At 48.6% G+C, this 11,388-nt stretch overlaps 1 protein-coding gene across 1 annotated transcript in view; it reads right to left on the bottom strand.

The window, feature by feature from the left end:
• Positions 1-11,388, bottom strand: part of LOC112241497 (proteasome adapter and scaffold protein ECM29-like) — a 48,263-nt gene that overhangs the window by 23,069 nt on the left and 13,806 nt on the right. The window contains 17 exon segments of the mRNA XM_042316073.1: positions 68-122; positions 796-941; positions 1,649-1,739; positions 1,741-1,764; positions 2,434-2,535; positions 2,872-3,044; positions 3,305-3,476; positions 4,870-5,004; positions 5,357-5,448; positions 6,076-6,304; positions 6,709-6,789; positions 6,932-7,055; positions 7,763-7,866; positions 8,817-8,939; positions 9,121-9,187; positions 10,081-10,130; positions 10,273-10,348. Of these exon segments, the coding sequence (XP_042172007.1) occupies positions 68-122; positions 796-941; positions 1,649-1,739; positions 1,741-1,764; positions 2,434-2,535; positions 2,872-3,044; positions 3,305-3,476; positions 4,870-5,004; positions 5,357-5,448; positions 6,076-6,304; positions 6,709-6,789; positions 6,932-7,055; positions 7,763-7,866; positions 8,817-8,939; positions 9,121-9,187; positions 10,081-10,130; positions 10,273-10,348 (1,844 nt within the window).

Here is an 11,388-nt window from a genome sequence, read left to right as displayed (position 1 = left end):
GATCCACTGCGTTACCCCCATTGAGCTTATTATTGTGGTCTGAGTGATCATGGAGTCGTTGACTCACCATCAGGGTCTGACAGGATGGAGATGAAAGCCGTCTGGATCTCCTTCAGGTGAGACTGGAAGATGAGACAAAAAGTTAGAGAGTCAATAACTCACAAGGAATTTAGTTCTCCGTCACTCTCCTCTGTGATCTTGGATCTCAGACTTGACATTTGACCCCCCCCACTCTTGACCTTTCAATCAAGTCTGAGCGCTTGACCCCTCCATGCCCTAACCCCCAATCTCTAACCCCCAGTGTCCACCCTGATCTCTTTGTGCCCAGTGTCTGTACCCTGATCTCTTTGTGCTGGTGCAGCTTCTTGACCCCCCAGCCCTGACCCCTGACCCCCAGCCAGTCATACTGTACCCTGATCTCTTTGTGCTGGTGCAGCTTCTTGACCCCCAACCCCTGACCCCTGACCCCCAGCCAGTCATACTGTACCCTGATCTCTTTGTGCTGGTGCAGCTTCTTGACCCCCAACCCCCCCTGACCCCTCTTTGTGCTGGTGCAGCCAGTCCCTGACCCCTAGTGTCCGTACCCTGATCTCTTTGTGCTGGTGCAGCTTCTTGACCCCCACCCCTGACCCCTAGTGTCCGTACCCTGATCTCTTTGTGCTGGTGCAGCTTCTTGACCCCTAGTGTCCGTACCCTGATCCTGGTGCAGCTTCTTAACCCCTGACCCCTAGTGTCCGTACCCTGATCTCTTTGTGCTGGTGCAGCTTCTTAACCCCTGACCCCTAGTGTCCGTACCCTGATCTCTTTGTGCTGGTGCAGCTTCTTCACCAGAGAGAGCAGCCATATACAGGCAGCCTGTCTGACGTGGGGGTTTTGACTTGGGATGTACTTAGCCAGGATAGAGTTCAGCACCCACGGAACCACATCGTTATTCTCCACATCTGACAGGGAGACAAGAGGATTGGACAGTTACGACAGTAAAAAACAACCAATAGAAAACGCATTACAAAGACAAGAACCAAATCAGTCAGAGCTGTGTTTCACACCACAGGAAGGCTTGAACCACTGTGGATTGAGGGACTGAACCACTGTGGATTGAGGGATTGACCCACTGTGGATTGAGGGATTGACCCACTGTGGATTGAACCACTGTGGATTGAAGGATTGAACCACTGTGGATTGAACCACTGTGGATTGAACCACTGGGGATTGAACCACTGTGGATTGAAGGATTGAACCACTGTGGATTGAACCACTGTGGATTGAAGGATTGAACCACTGTGGATTGAACCACTGGATTGAACCACTGTGGATTGAAGGATTGAACCACTGTGGATTGAACCACTGTGGATTGAGGGATTGAACCACTGTGGATTGAGGGATTGAACCACTGTGGATTGAGGGATTGAACCACTGTGGATTGAGGGATTGAACCACTGTGGATTGAGGGATTGAACCACTGTGGATTGAGGGATTGAACCACTGTGGATTGAGGGGTTGAACCACTGTGGATTGAGGGATTGAACCACTGTGGATTGAAGGGTTGAACCACTGTGGATTGAACCACTGTGGATTGAACCACTGTGGAATGAAGGATTGAACCACTGTGGGTTGAACCAATGTGGAATGAACCAATGTTGAACCTTACTGTCTGGGGGACTGTATTGAAGTACAGGTCCAGGGAACCACTGTGCTCCAGAACTGGTCCCTGAACCACTGGTGATGGCCTGAACCACTGTGGAACTGAAGTTCTACCTGTTTGGCCTGGGAGACAACCACTGTGGGGGAACCACTGAGGAGAACTGTAGGACCACTGTGGAGAACAGAGAGACTGAGAGAGAGACCAGAGGTCCCTGAACCACTGTGGAGAGAGAACCAGAGAGAGGGATTGAACCACTGGACTTGGAGAGACAGAGAGACAGAGAGAGAGACAGATGAGAGACAGAGAGAGAACCAGAGAGAGACAGAGAGAGAGACAGAGAGAGACAGAGAGAGACTGAGAGAGAGAGAGAGAGAGGGGAGAGAGAGAGAGAGAGAGGTCCCTATAGAGAGGGAAGGCCTCAGAGAGAGAGACAGAGAGAGAGGAGGGAGAGAGAGAGGAGGGGAGGGAGAGAGGGGAAGGAGAGAGGAGGGAGAGAGGGGAAGGAGAGAGAAAGCGAGGTGGAAAGAGTTAAATTCTTGCTTCTCATCATGTCAGTTCTTTCTGCATGATAAACAAGGTCCTATGAAGCTTTATGAATGTCTTATGAAGCTTAATTTAGGTATTATGAAGCTTTACGAGTGTCCTATGAAGCTTCAAAGATCCTATGAAGCCTTATGAATGTCTTATGAAGCTTCAAAGGTCCTATGAAGCTTTATGAAGCCTTATGAATGTTTTATGAAGCTTCATAAAGGTCTTAAAAGGCTCCATTAGATGAGAGCCAGTCCCCTTACCTCCACAGAGTCCATGAGCCCCTGCAACAGCTTCTTCTGGTGGGCAAAGTCTCCATCTCCCACTGGTAGATAACCCAGAGTCTGGATGGCTCTCTCCTTCATCTGGACAGACAGAGACCACATCTAACTATTAACTACACCTGTCTACCTAACAGTCTGGATGGCTCCTCTCCTTCATCTGGACAGACAGAGACCACATCTAACTATTAACTACACCTGTCTACCTAACAGTCTGGATGGCTCCTCTCCTTCATCTGGACAGACAGAGACCACATCTAACTATTAACTACACCTGTCTACCTAACAGTCTGGATGGCTCCTCTCCTTCATCTGGACAGACAGAGACCACATCTAACTATTAACTACACCTGTCTACCTAACAGTCTGGATGGCTGCTCTCCATCTGAACAGACAGAGACCACATGTATCCATGGTTACCTTGAGGGTCTCTTTCCCAGAGGGGATGCGAGCCAGCATCTTCTCCACCACGGCTAGTTTGGTGAATCCCTCTCCTTCTGAAGGGATGAGCAGAGGCCCGTTCCTCCCGATCTCCCCGAGGGCCGTACATGCAGCGACAGCGAGCAGAGGGGAACCACTGTCTAGGAAAGAGCCTAGGAACACACACACACACACACACGACATGAACCAACCTGGAAACACAACATTGGATCGAAAGGTTCTCTTTTACTGCCTCGACTTTCTTCCTTAAACTGTGTTATTTCCACAAATATATTAAAAAATTATAAATATGAGTAATTTCTTGTAACAATGTGAATTAGCATAAAACTGGTCAAAAAGAATTAGCATAATAAAAAATAAAAAAAAAGAGTAAATATTATCTGAAAAATAAACAACGGTGACCGTCACCTACCGATGGCTTTGGTTGCTATAGCGACCAGCTCCTCGTCCTCCTTGGGCGTGTCGTTCATCCTCTGTTCCCGGTTGAGGGCGGAGTCTCCGTTAGCGAAGGACTTCCTCTTGCTCATGTACCTGGCCACCATGTAGCCCAGCGCCATGATGGCTCCGTGCTGGGTCTCGGGGCTCTGCAGTTTCCAACAGGGAATACAGGTTTTACTTTCAGCTCAGTGAAACTGGGACAACTTTTGCTTCAGTACGTTACATTCAAAATTACCGTATAAAAACTAATTTTGAGACCAGGAAAAACTGGGTCCTATTATGTGCTGCAAATATATGTGAAAATAAACATTTAACGCCTTGGCCTACATACAGGAGGGGGAGGGGCTACAGACGTGCATCTACAGGAGGGGGCGGGGCTACAGACGTGCATCTACAGGAGGGGGGCTACAGACGTGCATCTACAGGAGGGGGAGGGGCTACAGACGTGCATCTACAGGAGGGGGAGGGGCTACAGACGTGTATCTACAGGAGGGGGCGGGGCTACAGACGTGCATCTACAGGAGGGGGAGGGGCTACAGACGTGCATCTACAGGAGGGGGGGGCTACAGACGTGCATCTACAGGAGGGGAGGGGCTACAGACGTGTATCTACAGGAGGGGCTACAGACGTGCATCTACAGGAGGGGCTACAGACGTGTATCTACAGGAGGGGGAGGGGCTACAGACGTGCATCTACAGGAGGGGGGCTACAGACGTGCATCTACAGGAGGGGGAGGGGCTACAGACGTGCATCTACAGGAGGGGGAGGGGCTACAGACGTGCATCTACAGGAGGGGGAGGGGCTACAGACGTGCATCTACAGGAGGGGGAGGGGCTACAGACGTGCATCTACAGGAGGGGGAGGGGCTACAGACGTGCATCTACAGGAGGGGGGGGGCTACAGACGTGCATCTACAGGAGGGGGCGGGGCTACAGACGTGTATCTACAGGAGGGGCTACAGACGTGCATCTACAGGAGGGGGCGGGGCTACAGACGTGTATCTACAGGAGGGGCTACAGACGTGCATCTACAGGAGGGGGGGGGCTACAGACGTGCATCTACAGGAGGGGCTACAGACGTGCATCTACAGGAGGGGGAGGGGCTACAGACGTGCATCTACAGGAGGGGCTACAGACGTGTGTATCTACAGGAGGGGGGGGGCTACAGACGTGTATCTACAGGAGGGGCTACAGACGTGCATCTACAGGAGGGGGAGGGGCTACAGACGTGTATCTACAGGAGGGGCTACAGACGTGCATCTACAGGAGGGGCTACAGACGTGCATCTACAGGAGGGGCTACAGACGTGTGTATCTACAGGAGGGGCCGGGGGGGCTACAGACGTGCATCTACAGGAGGGGGCGGGGCTACAAACGTGTGTATCTACAGGAGGGGGCGGGGCTACAGACGTGTGTATCTACAGGAGGGGGCGGGGCTACAGACGTGTATCTACAGGAGGGGGCGGGGCTACAGACATGTATCTACAGGAGGGGGCGGGCTACATACGTGTGTATCTACAGGAGGGGGCGGGGCTACATACGTGTGTATCTTTAGTGATCTTGATGAGCGTCTGAACGGCAGTCTTCAGCTCGTTTCCTGACATGGTGGACACCACCACAGCGTAGAGCTGAGCTGCTAGCTCCCTTAGGTCCTCCTTGTTGGTGTTCATTAGACTCTGCGGAAGGGAAAATGTAGTATTAGCGTTAGCGTAGCATGAAGCATACCGACGTATATTTTACAGATGTAGCATCGACTAGCGTTAGCGTAGCATGCAGCATACCAACATATAATTTACAGTAGTAGCATTGACTAGCGTTAGCGTCGACTAGCATTTCTTAGCATTGGCCTAGCATGTAGCATATCAAGGTAATATAGCCGAGTAGTATATTACATTGCGTCGATTAGCGTAGCATTAGCATTGATTAACATTCCAATGAATATTTTACATAAGTCTCGTCAATTAGCATACCTAGGTATCATTTACAGTAGTAGCATCAATTAGCAAAGCACGCAGCATGATTTTTTACCTTGATCCAGTCGATCTTGTGGATAAACATGGGGGCCAGGTTGTGAGGACAGACAGACACCACCTCCAGAAGACAGTACATCACAGGGACTCCTTTCAAAATAAATCAAGAATAAAACATTTAAAAACATACAAATGTAGCTATACATTTTGGCATCAGTTATAAGGTATGAATGATGCATTTTACTAGCCTGGAATCCAAACAGATATGCTCACTTCACAATATCAACAACGGTGAAACGGAGCATAACATTTTGGATCCCAGGCCTGTAAACATGTAAGTATTAGCGTAGCATGCAGCATACCGACGTATATTTTACAGTAGTAGCATTGACTAGCGTTAGCGTAGCATGCAGCATACCGACGTATATTTTACAGTAGTAGCATTGACTAGCGTTAGCGTCGACTAGCATTTCTTAGCATTGGCCTAGCATGTAGCATATCAAGGTACTAAATCTGAGTAGTGTATAGTACATAGCGTCAATTAGCGTAGCATTAGCATTCCAATGAATATGTTCCATAAGTAGCGTCAATTAGCATACCACGGTATCTTTTACAGGTATGAATAATGCATTTACTGGCCTGGAATCCAATATCAACAACGGCGAAACGGAGCATACCATTTTGGATCCCAGGCCTGTAAACACGTGAGTATTTGGAGATGAGGAGACAAGGAGACAAGATAAGGAAACAAAGTAAAAAAAGGAAGTCATCACTCACCTCCTACAGCAGACAGCAGCTGCTGCAGTAGCTCCATGTAGACCTGCACAGGGTTGACCTCTGCCCCCTTGGTTCCAGTGGAGGACGGGGAGGTCAGGGGTTCGTTGGAGAGCAGGGCGTGCGTGTAGCGTCCGATGGCAGGCGCGTCGTCCTGCATGTCCGCCAGGCTCTTGGAGACGGGCGTGGCCCCGGCACTGTGGGCCAGACACATCCGCAGGTACAGCACGATCTGGAGACAGGAAACCCGGGGGTTAGAAAAGGAAGTCGTGTCTATTAACAGGAAGTGAGGAAAGGTAAATATCTGTAGCCCCATCGATTCTTTTCCCCGTGTTTCGTTTCATTCTTTAAAACTTTCTCTTCAATTGTTTTGTGGTTTGGCCAGTCATAAACAGCATGGACACACAGCCTGGTTCCTCTCTAGGTTTCTTCCTAGGTTCCAGGCCTTTCTAGGGAGTTTTTCCTAGCCACCGTGCTTCTACACCTGCATTGCTTGCTGTTTGGGGGGTTTTAGGCTGGGTTTCTGTACAGCACTTTGAGATATCAGCTGATGTACGAAGGGCTATATAAATAAATTTGATTTGATTTGGACGTTCATACAACTATGTAGTTGAATTCGTTTTTTTTTTGTCTTACCTCGCCAAACGCAGAAGGGTTGAAGGGGAGAGTGTACGTCCCCACGATGTACTTAGCCGGCGTCTTCATCCTCTGAGCAGCCTAAAGAACAGACCAGATCAACAGGACTGAAGACATACTGCTGACACACCTGTACCTCTACATTACCTAGAGAGAGTAAATGATCTAATGACGGGGGCTCGATCTGGGACAAGGGAGGGGGTGGGTGGGGTTACGCTCTCACCTTCTCCTGGATGTAGGCCACCATGTCAGGGAATGAGGGCATGGGTTTACGGCCCTCTTTCTCCGAGTTCTTAGCAGGCAGAGCCCTCAGGACACGCTGGGCCTCGCTGCACACCTCTTCTCTCCTGTAATAAACACACCATAGAGACACTGAGGTCAGGACACTGGGCCTCTCTCCTATAATAACACACCATATAGACATGGAGGTCAGGACACTGGGCCTCTCTCCTATAACAACACACCATAGAGACACTGAGGTCAGGACACTGGGCCTCTCTCCTATAACAACACACCATAGAGACACTGAGGTCAGGACACTGGGCCTCTCTCCAATAATAACACACCATATAGACACGGAGGTCAGGACACTGGGCCTCTCTCCTATAATAACACACCATAGAGACACTGAGGTCAGGACACTGGGCCTCTCTCACCCATATAATAACACACCATAGAGACACTGAGGTCAGGACACTGGGCCTCTCTCCTATAATAACACACCACTAGAGACACTAGAGATAATAAAACACCATGAGACAGGTCAGGACACTGGGCCTCTCTCCTACACACCATAGAGACACTGTCAGGACACTGGGCCTCTCTCCTATAATAAACACACCATAGAGACACTGAGGTCAGGACACTGGGCCTCTCTCCTATAATAAACACACCATAGAGACACTGAGGTCAGGACACTCTGGGCCTCTCTCCTATAACAACACACCATAGAGACACTGAGGTCAGGACACTGGGCCTCTCTCCTATAATAACAGACTTCCTATATGTTTTTTCTCAGTGTGTGTGTGTGCGCGTGTCTAGTGTTGAGACTTACGGGTCCCCAGCAGCCAATAGGAGCAAGTATCTGGAGGGCACGTGATCAGGAGCGAATACCGTGCTGGCGTACTTCATTGCCACCTGACGCACCTGCACCTCAGGCTGACCAATCACAACACAGAAGAACACAATATTCAGAACTTTGACTGACCAATCAGAAAGCAATACTCCAACTTAAATCATCTAGATTCTTCAGCAACACGATATTCAGACACAGTGACATTCTGGAACACTTGGACAACAGTGACATTCTGGAACACTTGGACAACAGTGACATTCTGGAACACTTGGACAACAGTGACATTCTGGAACACTTGGACAACAGTGACATTCTGGAACACTTGGACAATAGTGACATTCTGGAACACTTGGACAACAGTATTCCCTACAATGACAACACAATATAAAACACGCGCCATATATTCCTGGTAAATTAAATCACATGTTTCTTCTACATCCTAGCTAGTAGAACTAGTCATATTTCATATACAAATCATAGAGAGATCATAGGACAGGGGTCAGAAACAGGTGGACTGTGGGGGTTTGTTGGACCCCCCCAAAGGAACAAGAACCAGGGCAAAACAAGACATGAATCAACAGCAGGGTTTAGTTTTGGAAATCAGTTCAAGTATTCCCATATATAAAGAAAAATAGATATATGATGGTGTCTCAATGTAGTCAAGGTATGAAATTATAGTTATTTTCAAATAAAATCTATTTTTTGGTCTTAGTTGTGTTCAATTTGCCTTTTACAGATTACTGCAATTAAGTTCCGGCCCCCCGATCATCCTCTCCGACAATAATCGTCTCACAGCTGAATCTAGTTGCCTACCCCCGTCATAGGAGAAACCAGAGCTTCCACCCGGTTGAGTACTGCTTCCTGTAGGTTAACGTGTCAGAGGAGAAACCAGAGCTTCCATCCGGTTGATTACTGCTTCCTGTAGGTTAACGTGTCGTAGGAGAAATGGCCCCCTGTAGGTTAACGTGTCATAAGAGAAACCAGAGCTTCCTGTAGGTTAACGTGTCAGAGGATAAATCATATCTACTGTTACCTTGCCCATGTAAGCTGCCACCAGGGCTTCCATCAGGTTCAGTAGCGCCCCCTGTAGGTTAGCGTAGGCTCCCACCATCATAGACAGAGCCTCCTGGATGGCTAGACGGACATCAGGCTCCTCCTGTACACAGGCAAGGTCAGACGGGGCAGGAGGACGGTTAGAATATAATGAAAAGGTCGCTGCCATAAACCTTGAATTATGTTTTGGAGGCCTTTGTGTCTTGTCTAATATATATATTATATATTATAATGTAGGTAAATAGTGTATTCAAATAGCATTGTCTTGATGCAGGAACACCTACCTTGCACATGGCCTCAAAGAACTGCTGGACCAGAGCGATATCTTTGGTGAAGAGTTGGGGCATCCGGCTGAGAAGAGAGGAAACATCCCCTCACTATCACATCATCATCATCATCATCATCAACTCATCATCACTCACATCAACATCATCACTCACATCAACTCATCATCATCACTCACATCAACTCATCATCATCATCACTCACATCAACATCACTCACATCAACATCATCATCATCACTCACATCAACTCATCATCATCATCATCACTCACATCAACATCATCACTCACATCAACTCATCATCATCATCACTCACATCAACTCATCATCATCATCATCACTCACATCAACATCATCATCACTCACATCAACTCATCATCATCATCATCACTCACATCAACATCATCACTCACATCATCATCATCACTCACATCATCATCAACACTCACATCATCATCAACACTCAACATCATCATCAACACTCACATCATCATCATCACATCATCATCAACACATCACATCATCATCAACACTCACATCAACTCATCATCATGTTAAAGCTCCAATGTGTAGCTTTTTTTTTTGGGGGGGGTAATCTGACCAAATTCACATAGAAACGTGTGTTACAGATAATGTGGTTCTCATTGAAAGCCATGAGAACAAGCGGTAGATCTATTCTATGTGCACTATTTCTATGCTTCTCGTTCTTAATTTTTTGTTTTGTTTTTTGGCTTTCGGTTTTGTACACCAGCTTCAAAACAGCTTGAAAATACTATATTTTTTGGTTACGGAGAAGATATTTCACTGTGTTTTAGATGGTACAGTGATTCTCTACACTTGGTTTGTTTTGTCACAGGAACCGAGATGAGGCAAACCATTAGAATTTTAGCAAACAGGAAACGGAGGAGCGATTTCGGCATAGCGCATTTTAAAATAGACAAGATTTTTACTGTAAATACCTGGACAGTTTCCCCACAGCAGAGTAGGCCATACACAGCAACTTAGGATCCTGCCAAATCAAACCAGACAACATATCCCATCATGCTCTATACCAGGAGCACGCAAAGCATCAACCATTGAAAAGGAGAATAGCTACGATGTGTAGTTGATGAAACAAGATTTTTTAAAAACACATTGATTGATGGCTTTACCTCCTTGTACTCGTTGATGAGCTTGGTGAGGCCATTCAGCAGCATCAGACCCAGGGGTTTGTTGGTGTCAGGACATCTGTCAGAGAGGAGAGACACAACGTGTAAGGAGAGGCTTCAGTGTGGGTTAGTGTTGGGCTGGAACAAAAAAGCCTACACACACACACACACTCCTTTGATGACCGCTTCAATTCATTTTTGTTATTGAACCATTTACCACTATTTAGTGGTCACCAACCGGTCGATCTCAATCGACTTGTCGACCGCCGAGGCATTCCTAGTCGACCGCCGAGGCATTCCTAGTCGACCGCCGAGGCATTCCTAGTCGACCGCCGAGGCATTCCTAGTCGACCGCCGAGGCATTCCTAGTCGACCGCCGAGGCATTCCTAGTCGATCGCAGAGGCATTCCTAGTCGATCGCAGAGGCATTCCTAGTCGATCGCAGAGGCATTTCTAGTCGATCGCAGAGGCATTTCTAGTCGATCGCAGAGGCATTTCTAGTCGATCGCAGAGGCATTTCTAGTCGATCGCAGAGGCATTTCTAGTCGATCGCCAAACATTTCTGTAAAAATCCCAACGATAAAGTCTTGTGTTCCTAATTGTGTTTATTTTATTGGTCTCGGGCTGTTGGTGGTCGGTGCAGACAACTCAGCCGCTGCCCTGCGCGCCGGGTGGGCCAACTGTTTCCATTTCACGTGTCTGAATGGACCAACTGTTCCTCTCCGGTGGGCCTGGGGAGGAAATCAAGTGCACTATAGGCCTACCGCTAGCCAATCAGATTGCTCAGATGACCGAGTCTGAAGTAACGTGGCAGGCAATAAGAAAGCTACGGCAAAGTTGAGACCCTCAGCCTGCTGCCCTCTGCCGAGACTGACCCTCAGCCTGCTGCCCTCTGCCGAGACTGACCCTCAGCCTGCTGCCCTCTGCCGAGACTGACCCTCAGCCCGCTGCCCTCAGCCCGCCCGAGACTGACCCTCAGCCCGCTGCCCTGACCCTCAGCCCGCTGCCGAGACTGACCCTCAGCCCGCTGCCGAGACTGACCCTCAGCCCTCTGCCGAGACTGACCCTCAGCCCGCCCGCTGCCGAGACTGACCCTCAGCCCGCTGCCCGCTGCCGAGA

This window comes from Oncorhynchus tshawytscha, unplaced genomic scaffold, assembly GCF_018296145.1.
Source record: "Oncorhynchus tshawytscha isolate Ot180627B unplaced genomic scaffold, Otsh_v2.0 Un_contig_852_pilon_pilon, whole genome shotgun sequence".
Taxonomy (NCBI): domain Eukaryota; kingdom Metazoa; phylum Chordata; class Actinopteri; order Salmoniformes; family Salmonidae; genus Oncorhynchus; species Oncorhynchus tshawytscha.
This window is presented reverse-complemented; position numbering and strand designations above follow the sequence as displayed.